Source organism: Rosa rugosa, chromosome 2 (genome assembly GCF_958449725.1).
Source record: "Rosa rugosa chromosome 2, drRosRugo1.1, whole genome shotgun sequence".
Taxonomy (NCBI): Eukaryota; Viridiplantae; Streptophyta; class Magnoliopsida; order Rosales; family Rosaceae; genus Rosa; species Rosa rugosa.
The window spans coordinates 22,086,779-22,107,771 of record NC_084821.1 but is presented as its reverse complement, the minus strand read 5'-3'; the positions used below and the strand labels follow the sequence as shown (position 1 = coordinate 22,107,771).

At 40.5% G+C, this 20,993-nt stretch overlaps 1 protein-coding gene across 1 annotated transcript; it reads left to right on the top strand.

Moving 5' to 3' along the window:
• Nucleotides 1–6,420: 6,420 nt before the first annotated feature.
• On the top strand, nt 6,421–8,301 carry LOC133733128 (protein NUCLEAR FUSION DEFECTIVE 4-like). Its single transcript, XM_062160731.1, has one exon. It carries the CDS (start codon nt 6,561–6,563, stop codon nt 8,235–8,237), a length of 1,677 nt encoding a protein of 558 aa, XP_062016715.1. The 5' UTR covers nt 6,421–6,560; the 3' UTR covers nt 8,238–8,301.
• The last annotated feature ends 12,692 nt before the right edge of the window (nt 8,302–20,993 follow it).

Here is a 20,993-nt window from a genome sequence, read left to right as displayed (position 1 = left end):
AGGAACAGGACATTGATTAGCATGGTTAGAGGCATGATTGTGAGATCTAGATTACCAAAATTTCTATGGCGAGAAGCCTTGAAGGCTGCAAATTATATCTGCAATAGAACTCCAAGCAAGACTGTTCTTAAAACTCCTTTTAAATAATGGTGTGGTTACTAACCCAATTTAAACCATTTCCATGTGTGGGCTTGCAATGCAAAAGATAGAGTTCACGATATAGCAGATAGAAAGCTTGATTCTCAGTCAGTGAGTGGTTATTTCATTGGCTACTGTGAGAAGTCAAAGAGGTTCAAATTTTACTGTCCAAAAAGAAATAAAAGGATTGTGGAATCTCACAGAGCTACATTTTATGATGAACTCTTTGATAACAATGTAGGAAAGGATATTGAAATAGATATGGAAGCATCACAGGTAGATAATGATATTGAAAATTGTTTATTTATCAGGATTGCAGTAACTTTTCAATATTAAATCAGGATTACAGTGACATTCAATATAAGACAATGAATTGTTTTTGGATCTTGTTCCAGAAAATCAACATACTGAAATTGTAGCACATCAAGCTATAATGCAATGCAAGAAATTGTTGAAAATGTCAGTACAGTATGTCACAAAGGCATAATATGAACAAGTTGTGAATGATTCAATGCAAATGCCACAAAATGAGCAACAAGTTGAAATGAATGCAGTACCAATTACAGAAGAGTCACAGCCTATAGCTTTGAGAAAACCTATAAGAGCTAGAAAATCTGCTATACCAGATGATTACAAGCTATATCTGACCATTGAGGAAACTGATTTGGGAGATGAAGATGATCCAACCTCAGTTGCAGAAGTCATGCAGTCAATGAATAGTGCAAAATAGAGATTGACAATGGAAGATGAGCTTCACAACATGTCACAAATGGTGTATGGACTCTAGTTAATAAGCCATGTGATTCCAAGCCTATTGAATGCAAATGGGTGTTTAAAACAAAAAGGGATGTAGATGGAAGAATACAAAGAGATAAAGCCAGATTAGTGGCTAAAGAATAAATTAAAAGGAAGGGATTAATTATAATGAGATTTTCTCTCCAGTCTCAACTAAAGATGCATTTAGAATAATCATCGCCCTAGTTGCACACTTTGATCTTCAGCTACACCAAATGGATGTCAAGACTGCATTTTTAGATGGTAACCTGCATGAAGAAATATATATGCTACAACCAGATGGTTTTACAGAAGATGATGGAAAGGTATGCAAGCTTAGAAAATTAATATATGGTCTTAAGCAAGGTTCTAGGCAATAGTACCTAAAGTTGATAAGATAATCATTCAATTTGGTTTTCTAGAAAATAAACTAGATGAGTGCATTTATCTTAAGACCAGTGGGGAGCAATTTTATTTTGCTTATTTTATATGTTGATGACATTTGAAATCTAGAGCAAGCCCTAACTAGGGTTGTTGCTCCTCCAAACGAATGCTCATGTGCAGACGGTTGATTTTGGCCTTAAGATCGTCATCAAGGCCCTAACTAGGTTGATTCTTTAGCGTTTGCCACTTTGGGTGGCAGCTTATTTGTTGTTCCTAAGCCTCTGAAGACGGTGGTGATCAGAGAACTTGAGGGTGCAAATTCTTACCCTAGTAGTGCTCTATCTGGTCAATGTCGGGCACAAAAGAAGGTGCTTGAGTCTTTTCCGAAAATACCAAGGCTCAATTTTTAGGTGGGGCATTCCAAACTTGATGCTATTAACATGGATCTGGCTATTGTTCCCACTGATGTATATGCTTCTAAGAAGGGCGGAAGATCTAGAATAACTAAAAATAAAGCTAAGGTGAACAAAGTTGTGGTGGAGTCAGTGAAGGTGTCTCCAAAAAAATGCAAGGTCAAAGGTACTGAGAAAGCTGGAGGACTGGATGAAATTGGTCTCTTTACCTTCACTTTTTCAAGAAAGTCGAGCTTCTCCTCCTCCTCAAGAGGGAAGGAGATTATCATTGCTTAGGTTCTAAGGTTGTGTTGTTTTTTGCTTGCAAAAGCTCTTTTATGAGCCTTCGTAGAAGTATTAGTTACTTTCATTCCACAATGCATGTACGCGGAGGTAGTTAATAGAATAGATTTCCTTCGAGGGCGAAGAGATTTTGCTCAGCATTAGACTTGGTTGAGTGTTAATTTGTAATAGGTAGTCTTTTCTATTTTAGCCCTTTAGTTTTTTGAATCAATAGAGGTCAGTCAAATTTATATTTCAGCAAGCAGAACCAAAAACGACATACCTCATAAGGGCCGACAAAAAGAGTCGTCCTTTAGGACATACAAAGAACTTATACTAAGAAGACATAGCCTCACACTCCCGGGTACACCCACCTTTTATGGACAATCAAAGACAAGACCTAGAAACTTAGAAGCAAATAAAGTAAACGTGACAACTGAGCGACTCAATCTTGTGACCCAAGGGAAAATTAAACATTGCTATTTGAGGATGCTACACCTGCATCCCCGAAAGTTCCATCATCTGCATGCAGTTCCTCCATAATTTCAGTCTCAGGATTCTTGCATGGCTCATTCTTCGCAGAAGCTTGAACCACACGATCAAAGAGGCCCACAAAACAGTTCAAGGCCCAAGTAGCCCAATTAGATGGAGTAGTAGAAGAAGCAGCGGTGTCTCTGCACCAACCGCCACCACTTCCATCTCCACTGCCATTGTTGCCAGTACCGTCTCCGTCTTCAGCAGCTAAGCCACTGTCGTAAGCACCATTACCAAAATTAAGACTGATGTCACCGCCAGCCCGCAAGCCGTTATTGCAACAATTACCTTCGCTACCTCAACGAACTCCACAAGCAAAGGCGTTGGTACCGCTATCCAAGTCTACAACTCAAACAGACCCTGAGCAGACACAACCCGCCCTAACCTCTGGCATCGTCGGTGTGATCCAGCCTCCAGGACTACTATCAACAACCGATCCAGCAAGAAGCACCACCACCTCTATGGAAAATCAATCGATCCAACATACTTGCAAAACCCTCAACATAGCAGCCAAATGGAAATCCAGTTTGAGGATCTGATCGGACACGACCAATATGATCTGACCTTAACCAATCCAGACCCGGTTCACTTCTCTTCCACCACCCAGAGGCCAGCCACTCAAACAAGGCACCATCACAGTTCAAAATGGACCTTGAAAGAACCACAGCTCCGCCACTACCAAGCACAGCACACACAGCAAGAGGAAACAATCCAATTATGGGGACAGCTATAGAATTTGAGAATTTTATCGAAGATGGAAAAACAACGAGAAACCCTAGCATTGCAGCTAAGTCAATGGTGAACGCTAAAAGAAAAGTACTTAGCAATTTCCTAGTCTTTTAGTTTGTTTGAGAGTCTACAAAGAGAACTGTTTTAATATATTAACTGTTAAAAAACAATATTTGCTTTAGTAGTACTATTGGGAGTCTACAAATTTAATTTCCGAACAAAAAGAAAAAAAAGAAGAAGGGGGACTACAAACCTAACTTTTTTTTTTTTTTTTTCTGAGACCAAAACTTGTGATCATTCTTCAGCACTCAATTGGAGAATACACCAACCCAACATGAATGATTTTGATTGCGTAGGTCCAACAATAGCGTAGCACTTACAGGTGGGCATTTTACAATTTTATAAGACTTCGAAATATCATCAGTTTTGTCATAATTGGACATTTGGTCCTCATCCTCATGTGAAAAAGTTAGCACAGCCTCCAAATCCATGTGAAAATTTGATGCTAAAAAGCTAACAGCCAAACTGAAAAATTAAAATTAGAGGCTTTAATTGCCAAAATTTTCATCGCCCTGCCCCCTGCATATTTTCATGTGGGATTCATGTAGCTTTCATGCCAATCTCATTTCCGTAGCCGCATGATTATGTTTTAGCGCATGCATCCTTTGCTTATGATAATGTGGTTTGAAATGGTTGAATGCGACTTACAAATTAAAAACCATGATCTCAAGTCCACAAATGTTACAAAGGCCGGAATTGATTATGCTACTTTAAGATCGAGATAGGTTCAAAACAGTTTAAAATAATACTTGATGAATCTTAATAATTAGTTTACACAAGTTGAATCAAGTAGTGGTGAGATGTTTGAGGAAACCAAAGTTAAATTTTTTACAATTTGTTTTTGATATTGCAAATTCAATCAATATGAGATCAAAAGAAGTTGATTAAAAAGCATTGCAGCCTTCCCAAGTTAAATGAAAATGTTGCAGTATCTGGTTCTCTGTTTATGGTCATCAACAATCGAGTTAGTCAACTGAAAAATGGGAAATTTTTGAATACATACAGGGCGTATCCTATTGATAGGTTAGAATATCGATCATCAATTTTCTCATTAGTGGCTACCTTGTCATTTTGTTCTAATTAAAATGTGAAAAAGATGGCAAAACCTCCAATTCATGATAACTAGTATTAGTTGCCCGTGCGTTGCTGCGGGAGTATGACTTGATTCTTTTAGTTTCTTGTGGGAATTACTGATGTATAATCATAGACATGAACTTGTGGAAGTTGTTTAGGTTATGAATTAGTTGGTAGAACTTTTGAATTACATGAATTCTTTAGTAGAATCAATAATTACAAATTGAACATAATCGCAAGGTAGTATTGATAGTTTAATGAAGCTATAAATTGAATACAATATTTATTTGATGTTGTTGTTTGGCTATTTACGATTTTCAAAAAATTAACACTAAGCAAAGTTTCTTTTGATACTGGTTACAAAAATGGTTGGACATAACAAAAATACATTAAATTTCCTCAGTTAATTCATCTGGTGACGTGCCGCATCTGGCATTCACTGCATATCGTAACAGCTTAGGACTAATAGTGAAAAACCACAGAAGATCAACTGATACAGACAAAAAACAGAATGATATGTAGAATTGGGATAAAGGAAAAGCAGAGAGAAATCGGGACAGCTAATTGTTCTAATCCAATGAATAGTGAGGGCTTAAGTATCTATATGAAAATCAATATCTAGTAAGAAAACCAGTAAAATCAGTAGAGAGAATTCAATTTCAAACAGAAGACTATTACTCTAACACTGTAGACCAGTTCCAGATCTACCTGTTTCTGCGTAGCAAAGAAACGAAGACGCGAACTCCAGCACAAATAATATACCCCTAAAACATCAAAACCCATATCCATTCAAACCCCATCTCACTACACGTGGAAGCTTGGACAAACTGATCAATACGTGTACAAAGTAATGGCAACCTGAGATTGTGGGTGAAAGGCAAGGGCAAAAACGTCCTTTCGACACCCAATGAACATGTGTGAACAGTTAGTTTGTCTTTCGTATATTTAGAATATGGTCGTTAATATAGATTTTTGACATTTCCTCTGATTTGGTTTAGACCATATAGAGATATGCCATCCATTTTTGTTTTTCTCAGTTTAACTTTCTTTTCTTTTCTTTTCATCTATACTTTACACTTTTGTATGTTATCTTGGTGAGATTTTGGATAATTATGTCTCAATTTAATTGAATCTTATTAGCCTATTATTATTCTTCTTTTTTGAGAAAAATATATTAAGTGTATTGATGAGATAGGTGAGAGTTAAAGAATACAAAGGAAATGATCACAACAAGGGTAAAAGTACTTTGTCACAGGGGGTGACGGTCAGGAAAAAAAGTTAAAACCTGCTACAACTAAATCTTTTGTCTGAAAATAACATGAGAGAAAAACTAACTCCACAAAGTTCAACACAAAGTAACTAAAGACAAACCCTCGATCAAATGGTTGACTCTGGTTAGCAAAACAAATCAGTTGTCAGGATTCAGAACGATAAAATGTGTTCTCGTTAAAATCTTGCCGAGATAAAATTTAGTGAGATAAATCTCCGAACTAAGAAAATACTACTACGAAGAACAGAAACCTTGCAAAAAAGTTGCATGAAAAAGTTGTGCAAAACAAGCAGGTTGGGCTGCAATAGGGAATGGTTCGTGATAGAAAAATGTCACCATTGCAAGAGTAGGCGCATCAACGGACAATATCACAAGTTCCTCATTCAGTGTTGTAATCGTTGCCCACATACAACCAAACGACTTCGTATTAGCAAAGGGAAAAACAAAACCAAATTTTTCATTTTTTGCACAAATGACATGAGATCCATGATATTTGGATAATGAAGTGAAAGCTCAAAAGGGTCTTGCTCAATTTCCTAGTGAGTACAAGTCTATCCCACAATCAACCATTAGAGATCTTAAGCAGCCAAAAGGATCACACTAATGAAGCACTTCATAATCTTTTAAATCACACTTCCATTGGGTTCTGATAACCAAGACCGTTAAACAAAGGCTCGAACCGAAAAACAAAACCCCAAACTTGTTCCTCACAAGACCTCTAGGCTTATTTATATACCATACCCTTTGGCCTTGAGCTGTATTCATATACCACTGCATGTTAGCTCAGTCTGCTCAAACACTCGAGTCAATCCTTTCGGCTACTTGTTTATATATCCACACCAATCCAAAAGCGCATCTTCACCTTTTGCTTTTCTTAGCTCCCTTCCAGAAAACCAAACTCTTTCCGGCTAGCCACGGCCAAAATGAGCAGCTCTAAACCTAGTGAGTCGCTCCAGTTTGCAGTGCAAGTGGTTCAAGGAAGATGGTTCACAGTGTTTGCATCCTTTCTTATCATGGCCGGAGCCGGAGCCACTTATCTGTTCGGAGTCTACTCCAAGCAGATCAAGTCCACTCTCGGCTACGACCAATCCACCCTCAACTTGCTCGGCTTCTTCAAAGACCTCGGCGCCAACGTCGGAGTCCTCTCCGGCTTAATAGGTGAAGTAACCCCAACTTGGTTCGTTCTCCTAGTCGGCTCCGCCATGAATTTCACCGGCTACTTCATGATCTGGCTTGCCGTCACCGGTAAAATAGCCAAACCCAAAGTCTGGCAGATGTGCATGTACATTTGTATCGGAGCAAATTCTCAGAACTTTGCAAATACCGGAGCTCTTGTCACTTGTGTCAAGAACTTCCCGGAAAGCAGAGGCGTTATGCTTGGTCTGTTGAAGGGTTTTACTGGGCTTAGTGGAGCCATGTTTAATCAGATTTACTTGGCAGTTTATGGAAACGATTCGAAATCGTTGGTTCTACTCATTGCTTGGCTCCCTGCTGCTCTTTCTGTAGTGTTTGTGTACACCATTCGTCCAATGAAAGTTGTTAGGCAACCAAATGAGCTCAGAGTCTTTTACCATTTCCTCTACATCTCTATTGCTCTTGCTTTGTTTCTCATGGTTATGACCATAATGCAGAAACAGATTGCTTTCTCCCAAGCTGCCTATGCCGGAAGCGTCGCTGTGGTTTGTGTGTTTCTCTTTCTCCCTCTTGGAATTGCAATTAGAGAAGAGCTGCTCCTCTGGAACTTCAAGAAACAACCAGTCGATCCTCCGACGGAGGTAGCGGTTCAGAAACCAGAAGCAACTGAGCAACCAAAAACAGAGAAAGCAGAGAAAACAGAGACGCCCTGTTTTGCTGAGATATGCAACAAGCCACCAAGAGGAGAAGACTACACAATTTTACAAGCCCTCCTTAGCGTAGACATGCTCATTCTCTTCATTGCAACGCTATGTGGTCTCGGGTCAAGCTTGACGGCCGTAGACAATTTGGGGCAAATCGGTGAGTCTCTCGGATACCCAACTAAGACAATAAGCTCTTTTGTATCACTAGTGAGCATATGGAACTACTTTGGTAGAGTCTTTTCCGGGTTTGTCTCGGAAAGCCTATTAGTAAGGTGGAAAATGCCCAGACCACTCATGATGACTCTTGTGCTTCTTCTATCAAGTGTCGGCCACCTCCTCATTGCATTTCCGGCCCCTGGTTCAGTTTATGTAGCATCAGTGATCATTGGGTTTTCTTTTGGTGCCCAACTACCGTTGCTTTTCGCCATCATTTCCGAGCTGTTTGGGCTCAAGTACTACTCCACATTGTTCAATTGTGGACAGTTAGCGAGTCCTCTCGGGTCTTACATTCTCAATGTGAAGGTCACCGGGATGCTCTATGATCGAGAGGCGTTGAAGGATTTGGCAAGGAAAGGGATGACAAGGTCTTCGGTGAAGGAGCTGATTTGTATTGGGAGTCAGTGTTATAGGCTGTCTTTCTCAATTTTAGCTGCTGTCACATTTTTTGGTGCTCTTGTTTCACTGGTTCTGGTGATTAGGACGAGGGAGTTCTACAAGAGTGATATATATAAGAAGTTTAGAGAGGAATCAGAAGATTTATAGGTTTGACTAATTTGCAAACCAGAATTAAAGACCATTTGTAAGTTTTACTCGGAATATAAGCATATGTTCAAATATGTCCACATGCATTCTCCAGTGAAGTTGAAACCATTCAGATTAAAAAGTACTGTAGGGTCCGTGATTGCATAATTCTTTACTTAAAGTTCCAAAACTGCATAATTAAAGAACCTAAGAAGGTTTATAACATTCTAATTGTAAAACCTGTGTGAAAATGACCATTCTAGAAATCGACGCGAGAAAAATTTGTTCCAAGGGCATACTCCTAAATGGTGACGAAATAGTTGTGAAGGGACTATCAAGATGTTCTGCGCAAGGTGGAGAAAAATCTAAGAATGAGATGGTATATATTGGTAGCCATGCTTAAAAAACAGAAAAAGAAAAAATCTGGTTTCGCTATTGGGATTTTTGTACTTCGAAGAAAAAGGAAAGATGTTTGCTATCAGGTATGTACCTTGAACTACTTATAGACTATAGTCTTACCAGATTGAGATCATGATGCAGCCCGTGATGGGAATTAACTCACAACCTCAAACCCCAACTTCCAATTATGTCACCAGAATAAAACCAATATGATGAATAAAGAAAACGAGATAAAATCTAAACCTTGTTGATTCTCAAGGTGAGAATAGCCAAGGATTTAGAGTGCCTATGCCTCGTTGATTCCTACAGAATGGCGGAGTTGATAGAGCTAGTTGTGAGAAAGTTCTATCAATAAATTCAGGAAAAAAAACGACTACTACAACCAAATAAGAGGTTTACATAGTTAATTTGCAAACCCTAAACCAACAAGTAATTGATAAAATCTAAAAAGAGCTAGGAAAAGGAAAATAAATAAAGAAAATAATATAGATAACATAGCTGTATTGGACTACTGTGACCAGCAACTATCATGTTACATCAGATCATTACTCCAATATGTACTTGAAACTAATTCTAATTTGACTCGACTAGTTTTTTGAAGAAGAAGGCAGTAGCCAATATATTGATCAAAGGCCAGAATGACCATTACATACCCTTCCGCTGTCATATAAGACAGACAAGAAGATGTGTTAGTACCCACAGTGGTACATAGAAACTAGGACACTCATTTGACATTGAATACATTATAGACATAGCGGAATCCCCCTTTGGTACTACGCCGGAGGCGCTAGAAAACTAGAAGGATCCAGCCCTCCCAACCTAACCCGGAACACAGTACATCTAGTCGCCTAGAGACCTCAATTGGTGTACAACTAGATATACTGAGAATTAAGTCGACAAGACTAAGACCCAGTACTACAACTAGATAAGGAAAAAACCACTAGAATGCCCAAAAAAGGCCTACAAAAAACTAGAAAATAAAAGGAGTAAAAAGCCCGCCCACCAGATACGGCCCAGTAGCCAAAGGGAGACCCAAAGGCCCAAGAACCAAGCCAAGGAGCGCGGGTCGGAGTGAACCCGCCTGTGTAGTTAGTTTTGAAGATTGTAGACTTTCAAAGACAGATTGGGCATGTCGTCACAAGATTATCGGAGGGATTGCTTGAGGAATTATGTTTCTTCGTGATCCTCCCATCTTAGAGACATACATGGTGATCTTAAAGCCAGAAATTTACTCTGCAATACCATGTACATGAAGATGATGTAGATCAAACTAGCTAGCTGATTTTGGCACGGCCGGGACTTTTGGGTTTGATCAAGCAGCTCAGGCAAACACAAAGAGAACCCAATTGTTTCCCTCTCCACTCCGAACCCCGAAGCTGTCAAAGTGGTCAGGCACTGTGCTGCAATGCACAGTTGGAGCATTTCACATGCGCCGAAGGGGTTTATCTTGGACCTAGGAAGCCTTTGGGTTCCCCTTGACAAAGTCAAAAAAAAAAGATAACCCAATTGTTTCCCCCTCCACTCCCATATACTTTGTAAAGTTCTATCTAATGAGGGTTTGTTATTTGGTAACGAGGGTTATGTCATTTATAGTAGTTGTATGGATCTAGAGTATACAATGCATTGGCATTCTTTTGTTAAGTCAATGCAGTTTTGATATCTTGGTTCTAAAATTTATCGGAGACCAAATGAACAATCATTTCTTTCAAACTTCATATGCAACTGCGATCTCATGAGCTATATAAGCTTAAATTGAAAGCTGTTAATTTTATATATATATATATATATATATATATATATATATATATATATATATATATATATATATCAAATAATTGCATTTATAAGGAAGAAGTTACAAGCGGTATGAATACTACAATCAGGGCCACTAATAGGCCGTCAGACCAAAAGGCCTGAACACCACTTCCAAATAGAGCTACTAGATCTCCGGTACACCATGAGACAAGGAAAATGGTCATACCGACCAAGGAGACTCAAAATCCGACGAAGTGCCAACATCGTTGGTAAGAAAGTGTCGGCGTACCAACAGAGTAGTGGCTTTATCCCATGAAGGAATGAAAAATACTCGAGTCAACTCTGTCTCGTGATTAGTGAATACTCGTGATAAATGCCCGTGAACAACGTCATCGATCAGTGGTGTTATGTAATGAGGCACCAAAGCTATTGAAGTTTTTGTTTTGTCCTATACAGTCTTACTAATATAACAACAAAATAGAAATAAAAAATGCCACCTAAAGTGTCATCAGAATGATTAAGCACTTACCAAGGCGCCTTAGCACTTTTTAGTCCATACTACCAATGATACTGGATTAAAAACAGAATTGCTGGCCTCAATGCAAGGGCCTCGGTAGGTAAAAAAAAAAAAGAAAAAAAAATCTAGCGAGATTCTCTCTCGACCCTAGCGACTCGCTCTACAAACTCTAGTACCCTAGGCGGCAATCTTGTCGTCTCTCAACGCTCTCCAATGCTCTCCCATCTTCCATGGCTTCTATCGACGCAATGACTGCTAGTTTTGCCGCCTCTCTGGCACTTGCTGACGAGGGAAACGCTCCGGATCTGGGGAGGATTGGAGGCAGGCCTGTTCGCAGGTCTTCTCAATCTTTTCTTCTCGGAAAGCCGCTCACTCGCAAACCAGTTGATCCCTTTGCTTTCAAATCTCACTTCCTTCTGACGTGGATGGTGGACAAGGAATTTAGGCTTCAGGAACGAGCAGATAACCGCTTCCTATTTTCTTTTAGATCTGTTCAGGATCGGAACAAGGTGCTTAAGGGTGGTGTGTGGTGTTATGATGGGGCTCCGGTCTGTCTGGAGGAATATTATGGCGTTCTGGCCATCGCGGACGTCCCTATGAAACATATCAGAATCTAGGTTTGGGTTTCTGGCATCCCTCCTCTCTATGAGGAACCAGACAACCTCATACTCATTGGGAACCTTTTAGGAGGCTACTTGGACTATGACAAGAAGGAATTTCGTAAAGGTATCATCCGCATCCTTTTTTTTCATGATATTTCTAAACCTGTTCTCTTGGAGCGTCGAGTTTTTCTGGCCCCAAGTGTTGAGCCTATACTGCAATTCTAGTTTGAACATCTCAAGGGTCGTTGCCCTCAATGTGGACTGCTTACACACTCTAGTGAGAAATGTGAGGAACCTAATGCTGTGGTTTCTACTACTAGGGTTTTGAGGTTTGGTGGCGGTCCTTCTACCTCCAGCGGAGGTTTCTCTTTCTCTGCTCAGAATAACCGAGACCTACCTTTGCCTTCATCTACTCTGCTGAAGAAGAAGAAGCCGGTCATTAGGCGATTGGAACGATCGTCTTCTGATCCTGCTGCTAAGGAGGATACCGTGACTGACATGGCAGAGCTGGAAGGAATGAATTGTGAGACTGTGTTGCAGGATCAAACCACTGGGTTGGATTCGAGGATTCTTCTGAACCTGGATCTGAAGACCTACCTATTGCTCCCAAGCAAGCTGTGGAGAAGCAAACTTTGATCTATAAGAAGAGAGCTCGTCAGGAAGCAAGTGTACCTTCATCGAAGAAGTTCAAGACTGTACTTGGAGGCAAGATACTCACATTACATGCTGATGCACTTGGCTTGGTTGAAGCTGAGGATGATGTTGCTCTTGTGAAACTGAAGAAGAAGATGGGTCGACCGCTTGGAAGTAAGAATAAAGGCCCTAGGTCCCAAAAGAAGGTGGGGATAACTCCTCTACGCCTCACCTATCCATCTGCTACTACTGTTCCAGAAGCTGGCCCTAAAGAAAAGGGCAAAGGAAAACTCTAGGTTTTCCACTCTTTGTGTCTAGCAATTGAGGTAAAGTCTGGTGCTATGTAGGTTGGCTTCTCTAGTCGTACACCAATTGAGGTCTCTAGGCGAGTAGGGTTGTCATGGCATGAACTTAGATAGTTTTGGAGTTTTGTTTCTTTTGGCTAGACACTTTAATAATTGTGCGTATTTGTTTGCAATGAGGGTCACCTGTCATATGTTTGGCGACTTGTGTCATTCTAATTTTGTTGGTATGAGACAACCTATGATGTACGTGCCTTCTGGCCATGGATAAGTAATTAACTTATCTATTTCTAAAAAAAAAAAATATAGAAATAAAATATCGAGTTTATTATACAGAGATTGGAAACTAGGAATAGATGGGGCACCCACACCTGTGGAATCGTTGGATCCAAGTCGAAGAGATACTTAATCCTAGGGCTAGATTCGTTTGAATACTGAGCATGATTATCAACAACCGGCTACCGACTGATCGCGGTCGGTTTCTCAAATTTGCAACCGAAACCGAACAGCTTGAAGCGGTTGCCGACGAATCGGTATACCGGAATTTCGGTTGGAGATCGGTACGCTAGAGGATAGCCTGATCTGGAATCGGAAGATGAAGATGCAAGCCTGATTGGTGTTCTATGGAGGAACAACTCAAGATTTTTACTTCTTGGATTTTCAGAATTGGGGATTTTGGGGTTTTAAATCCAAAACAAGCAGTCGAAGTAGAGGGAGAGGAGGAAGACGAAGGAAGAAATGAAGTCTACCAAGTCCTAGAAGAAAGAAGACGAAGAGAGAAGATGAAGAAAGGGAAGAGAGAAGAAGAAGAAAGAGAAGGAGAATTCGCAATCTGCCAGAGTTCCTGACATAGAAAACGATGGTTTCTCAAAAGATGAGAAACAATGAATGCTTACGTTTTGTTTTAATTTGATAGTAGGAACTACAATAAATAAAAAAAATTGTGCTTACAATAGTAAGAGCAAGAGCTGCTCTAGTGGTTGAGATCAGAGGTTGTGTGTTAGAGGTTCAAGGTTCGAACCTTGCCTCTTACCATTTTTTTATTTATTTGATAGTAGTTAGGTTATCAAATGTACCCGGGTTCTCTGTTGAGAATAAATGACTATTGTCACTTGTTAGGACTTGGAGGAAATTTCAAACTACATTTCTATCTTCGGGGCCTGAATTTCTTGGTTTTGAGGATGTATTTTTTTTTTTTGAAAAGGGAAAAATTTCATTACTAAACGGCCAGAAGGCCACGTACATCAGATGCCTTCTCATACCTAGGAATTATATGGCACAAGCTGTCAAGCAAAAGATAGGTGACCCTCACTGGATAGCATATTCGCTCACGTATTGAGCCTACAGACAAGACACCAAATCCTCACTGCAAACCTCTCAATAAAGTAAACCTAGCTGCCTAGAGACCTCAATTGGTGTACAACTAGAGAAAACAAAGAAATAGGTAGTGAAAACTCAGTGCCAAGTGCTAGGCAAAGATAAAACAGGGAAACTAAAGTTTCCCTTTGCCCTTTGCTCGAGGGCTAGAGGTCGAACCACCTGTAGTAGGATAGGTGAGCCTCAGAGCAGCCACACCCTGCAGCTTGCCAGACCGGTGTTGCTTGTTCCTACTGCCCAAGGGACGACCCAACTTCTTCTTCAGAGTAACCAGCGGAACATCATTGTCCATATCCCTCAATCCCAGAGCATCAGCCTGCAACGTTGGAAATTTGCCGCCGAGTATGGTCTTAAGCTTTTTCGGGGAGGGATTGCAGGCATCAGCGCGCTCCCTTTTCTTAGACCCCAAGATATCCTCTTGGACCACCTGCACACGGTCAACATCCCCGCCAGCAGCTTGTCCCAAACCAGCACCAGTATGCTCATTCCCATCTAAAACTTGATTCTGTTCCAGTTCATGCGCCAACGCTGAAACACCAGAAACTCCATCAACTGAGTCTGAAACTAGCAGTGATTCAGCCTGCGTGGGGGAGATAGGAATAGAGCGGTCTAGTCTTCTGATCGTGGGCTTCTTTTTCTTAGGGATAGTGGAGGGCGCAGTGAAGAAATCCCTCTTGTTCTGGGCTGTAAAAGAAAAGGAACCACCCGAAGATGATGATCCCGGAAAGTGTGAAGCCCTAGGCGTTGTGACAGCAGCATTCGGCATCTCACAAGAGATCCCAGAGTGTGTGAAGAGCCCACACTGTGAGCACCTGCCTTTGAGATGCTCAAACTGGAAGTGTAGCGTCGGTTCCACGCCCTTATCCAAAAAAACCTGTCGCTCCAGCAGGACTGGCTTGGAGATGTCATGGGAGATCAAGATCCAGATGACTCCTTTCTTAAATTCCTTCTTATCAAAATCCACAAAGCCGCCTAAGAGATTACCAACAAGAGTAAAGTTTTCTGGTTCTTCATACAAAGGGGGAATTCCCGAAACCCTAACCCAAATATGGATATGTTGGAACTGGATCTCCTGGAGAGGCTTGACACCATCATATTCTACAAAGCAAACTGGGGCTCGATCAAAGCACCAAACCCCACCTCGGAGTATCTTGTTGCGGTCACGCATCGAGTCAAAAGAACAGGAAGATATCTCCAGGTTTATCCTGAACCCTAAACTCGCGATCCACCAACCATGTACGATGGAAGTGAGCCTTGAAGGCCTTGGAATCCACCGTCGTACGAGTCAAAGGCTTGCCAAGCAAGAATGATTGAGAAGATCGGTGCACAGGGCCTCCACTGATCTTCCCCAGGTCCGGGGCTCTTCCCCCTTCAGCGAGGGCAAGGGAGGCTGCAAAACTGACCGTAACGGCGTCAATAGAGGCCATGGATGCAAGGTAGAAGGAGGAAAACTGACTCTAGGCCGGGCTAGGAGGAGGCAAGGATACCGTGGAGAGCTAGGGTTGAGAGGAAAAACTCTCCTAGGGTTGAGAGACTATTTGGTTTGAGGATGTATTAAAATCTTGACTAGTGAAAATATTGAACCAGAAACATTTTCCATGCAATACGTGGTTTATCTTCTCAAATCCAGACCAAAACCCTAAACGGGTCTGGGCTGGTTTAGCTTAAGTTGCTACTTATTGCCAGCATCTACATATTGGGGCTCACACCACTCTTGACTGTAACGAAAATTAAGAAACAAAGAAAGACAGGCTTGTAATAACACGTCGTCGTAAGTAATACCCAGAATATAAGCATTTAGTTCCAATTTGCGTTATTCATTATAGTCCCAACTTTTGCCGACTAAGCTAAATGTAGTGCCACACAATCTGATCACACCCTTAGGCTGCTGGAATGCAGATTATGAAGCTAAATGGATTCAGGGAATATCAATTGAAATCGCAGCTCCTAAATCACATGAAGTGTAGCAATGACAAGATCCCCTTCCAAATTGATTGAAACTTGAAATTTATGGGGCAATTGATGTACATCAAGGTACAAGTGGTTCGGAAGTGGTGGTTTGAGATAGTAATGGAAACTTAATGAGTGCATTTTTGCAGCCAAGAACAGTAGAATCCCTTGCCCTTGCTCTTACGCAAGATTGAATTTTGCCTTAATTAGATGTGGGATTTACCCCAGTTGATACTGAAGGAGATGCTATATCGGTGAATAATACTTTGCATGATGGTTCGAATGATCCAAGCATGTAGGGGTCTGTTCTTGATGATGTAAAAGCATTTGCTACCAAGGTTCCAAACATGCACGCATAAAAAAAAATGTTCCAAACATGCAATTAGAAGACTCTCGACTATGACAATGGCTTATTTGCAGTCTTTTTTCTTATCTTTTAAAGTAGTGCCACAATATTAGTAATATTCTCAAATTTCTAGAGCTATTCTTGTTACGGCAATGGAAGTCTCGTGGTCCCTTCCTAAACATAATATCCTCACTTAATTACTTTGATGTTAATATGTATGAAGTTTTATCTCAGAACGATTATTAGGAATAATTCAATTATATATATTTCTTATGTTGCTTCATCTTCTTTTTTTATGTAAGCTAGACTCTATGTTTTCCACATCTTAGTTTGTATCGAACTACACAACCTCAACACTTTTGATATCATTTTCTGGGTAGGATCAATTGACCCAGAGTTTAGGGTCTAAGAGATTCACTCGTTTGTTCCCTCTCTGGCACACAACTTAACCGGACTATTTCACCCAATAATTCAGCATATAAAAACACACACAGAAACACATATATGTAGCCATGTAGGCAAAGCATGTGCTTATACAGCTCACTCCTAATAATAATAGGGCCAACGACCCCAAATTCGTTTCACCAATTCCAGCTCAAAGTCCAACTTTTGGGACCCAAAATCCTTGTGGCATTTGGGGTATAAATAGTACCTAAAATTGAAGGGATTTGGATGGTGCGAGTTGGACATTATCAATATCGTTCAATGCTTCATGTGCCAAAGGAATATTTATCCACAAAAACAGAAACAAATGTGGGTTTTATTTTCTTGCTTTCCCATGAATTATATGAAAGGTCCTTGTCGTGGAGAACTTATCAAAGTATGAGCCTAATATGATTGGATTCAAAACAAAAATAACAGCTCCTTGTAACATGTTGCTTTGTCTTGGTGGTCCTTGTTCCTTCAATTTAAACCTATGCTTTTTTCCCCAACAAAAATAATTGGACGGGTCACAATGCTTTGTGGAACTTATTTCAGGGAACAGTTCACTCATGGTGGACAAGGATGTAATCTGAAATATATTCACCCAATTATTGAATAATCAACGACAATATTGAGACCAAAATTCTTTCTTTTGATCTGGTTCCTATAAATACTTAAATGTGTAAACTTCTAACATTGGAATAAAATAGGCACATTAAAAGCTATCATTAGTTTCTTTTCGGAGATTTTACTCACTACTTATATTCATGATTATAACTTTTCGTTTGTTCTAAACCTTTTAGTTTTTAGTCAATCGCTTACATCAACTATTCATTCTCCCAAGGAAAGTGATTCTTATAGAAATACCTCTTGGGGCGAACTGACCCTATTCTCTCTCTCCACGAGAGAACCCTAAAGCCCAGCAGCGTTCCGATCTGAGCAATCATTCTCGCCCGGCGGCGCTCGGACGAATGGGCTGGCCTCTGGCCTCGCCGTCGTCGTGGGGTCTGCTGCCGGACGGGTAATCATGGCTATTGCTCTTGTTCCATCAGATGGAGTTTTGCTCGAGGCTGCTTGGTGGTTCTGGCTGGGATGGTGAGAGGCGGTTGTCGTGCTAACAGGTCCGGCGATTGAACCCTGATGACGGCGTCATCGGTCTAAACTCGGTGGTGGTGGGAGATGAGTTCCTGGATTGGGGTTTGGTTTTTTCTCCGTGGTGGCGTGGGTTGAGGTGGTGTGGTTTGTGCAGTTTGAGGCGGCGTGGGTTGAGGCGGCGCAGGTCGTGGCGGAGCAGATTGAGGCGGGCGCAGGTCATGGCGGCGTGAGGCGGACTGAGCATGGTCGGGCTGGTTCGTACGACTGGGATGTGGAAGTGGGTGGACTAGACCGAATCTGGCTAAATGGGCCTTCGGTGGACTTTGCTTTGGTGGGCTTTGAGTTTTTGGGCTGGGGTTTCTACCCTTGTCGAATAGCTTCTAATTTTGGGCTAGGGTTTAGGCTCTTGGCCCAAACCTATGTTTTTAGCTTTTGTCTAATTACAATAAGTTTCTTATATTAGGAACCTAACGAGTGTGTTTGGCTTGTCTATTCACTATGTTTTTCTATAGCTTATAGGCTCGCTTTTAAAGTGAGCGATAAGTTCAAATATAGTTGGTCTATTCTATGTACTACTGTGGCTCCTCCACGAAACCTTGCTCTGGCCATTGTTATGTGTCAGCGGGTGAGTATGTAATGGCCTTCTTGGCATGCGCTATTATCAATGGAATTACCATTATTCAAAAAAAAAAAAAACGAAAGTGATTCTTATTATTTATGTAGAAGTCACAAATTAACATCTTTTCTTTATTTTCATACTCATTTTAAGTAAATCCGTAAAGTGTATCAAACAATTAAATAAAGTAAATAATTTACAAATCTTAGACGTTTTTACTCATTCCTCCATTTTTTTGTTTCAAGTGAAGTCATACTCATCACATCGTATTTTAATGGAATATGTTTACGATTAGATAAAAAAAAACCCTAGCAGAGAAGTCTCGAAGCACAGAGAAGTCGTCTTGGCCTATCCAGCTTCGCCTCGGCGTCTGCAATGGCCTATGGTCTTGCTGGCGCTCGATCGGTGCTGCCGGACAGGTATTTTGCTTCATGAGCGTATCTTAAACTCGGTGGCTGGGTCGAACAGGGTGCATCTCCCTCTCTCTCTTGGTTGAAGGATGGAGCAGGGTCACGGTGGCGGGCTGGGATTGGATTACGGCGGTTTCTTTGCCAGGTCGAAAAGGCCTCTGGTATAGGTCAAGGGTAGGCGAGCCGGATCTGGTGGCTGGTTGGAGTAGATCGAAGACCGGTTGAATGGTTTGTGCTCCGCCACTGGTCCTGATGCCTGTTTGAAGGAGGAGCGGCGCATCTGCATAATTGGGCCAGGGGATTGGGAAACGGCCCACATGCAGGCTTGGTCTATTGGGCCTAGATACTATGAGGGCCCGTTAGCTCCTTTGGGCATGTTGGGTCATTATTTAGTTATTTTTTATTTCTAATAATTTCTTATTTGTTTTGGGATCTATGCTTGTTAGTTTTAGTAAGCATCAAGGAGTCTTTGTTACTTCGCCTATTTACTATGTTGTGGTGCTAAGAGCAAATGCACCCATGAACCAAGGGCAATTGCTGATTTGCCAATCAAATTGGTACTACCAATCCACTATTCATCTCAAATTAGTAATTGCCTCCAGCTTACACAATGCACCTGTGAAAGGCAATTTGCCTGCCAATCCACTATTCACACTTCAAATTTGAATAATTCATTAAACTAATAATTTAATTAACTAAATAATTAACAATTAAATTAATCATCCAATGTTTATGTAATAAAAAATTAATGAATAAATTTTAAAAACAAATAAAATTGTATATCAAGTATAAATATTGTTCCAGATAAAAAAGGATTGAAAAAAAAATAACATAGATATCATTATCATAAAAAAAAAAAAAAAAAAAAAAAATTATCTATGACAATTGATAAGATTACCAACCAATCTTCATTTGCCATGTGTCGACTTTAGATACATTTATCTTGCAAAAAATATATATAATTTCTTATAAGATAATCGCCCAATCAGCATTGGACACGTGTCAACTACAGATATCGTTATCTTCTGAAAATATATTTAGGATATGTGATAAGATTTTCAACCTATATATACGTGACACGTGTACTTATCCTAACTTGGTGTGAGAAATTAAGGTGAGGGAGTAGGTATTTATAGAATTAAAAAAAAAAAAACAATTATGATTTTTTTTTTTACCTTCCAGATTATTTTTAAGGGTGAAAAAATAAGTTACCGTTGCCAATTAATTGCAGCCATTGGATCGAATGATCCAACAGCTACAATTAATTGACCGTTGTAGAAGAGAATCAGTTAAAAAAAAAAAAAGATAGAGCCGTTGGCAGCAGGCCATGTGAGTGTGGAGCCCACCACCAATGGTCGGGCGATTTGCTTGCTGAGAATCAGTCATCCAATTGCTTGGGCAGCTAGGGCCCTCCAATTGCCCGAGTAATCCACTCCCGCTGCATCACCTCATTTCACATTCCTCTCCAATTGGTCACCCAATTGGTACATGGCTGCATGTGCTCTAACATAGTTAACAATCAAGATCAATTTTGATTGTTAACTATGTTAGAGCACCTCATTTCATCACGTCATTTCATAACCATTAAGATCAATTTTGATGGTTCGGTCATTAACAATTCCTAACCCACCTTTATTAATTTTTGTTATCATAGATGATCAAGGTTTCCTCTTCTAGTTGGAGCTCCAACCATTGCAACATTGACATTCTAATAACTGAAACTACTGTTATTCGTGATGGCTTAACTTAAGCAACAATATGTAGTTGCAATATTGTGCAAGTTGAATGCAATTCAGGTTTAGTATAAGTGGCTAAAAAGCAAAATAGCTAAGTGTTTGGTAAACTGATTTTTTATAAGTGTTGTGATTGCTAAAAGTAGTGGCAAAGTGTTTGGTAAATTCAAATTAAATGGCTATGAGTTTGTGAGTTTGAGGAAGCGAGCTATACAGCCGACTAGAAATTGGGTTGCCTCTGCAATTGGATTTGAAGAGGGTTGTGATCGCGAGGACCAGGACCGAGGAAGGTCGTGTGTAATTTCTTTAAGGAAGCGAGGGCAATCGCTGGTATTATTAAAGCATCATTATTCTACAGCAGACTGCGCTACAGTAGGCACTGCCGCTTCTACTTTCAAAAGGAAGGGTGCCCTGACTTTTGCTTTTCCACCTAAAAAGCCATGGCTTCTAAAAGAAGTAGGAGTGAAGCGGCCTTACCAAACACTACTCTTGCTATTGCTTATAAGCGGGGGAGTTAAAAAGCCCTCCCACAACAAACGCACCCTTAGTAGGCAACATCCCACACCAAATGCAATCATTTAAAATCTCATGCATGTCCTAAGATAGCCAAAGCATCCAC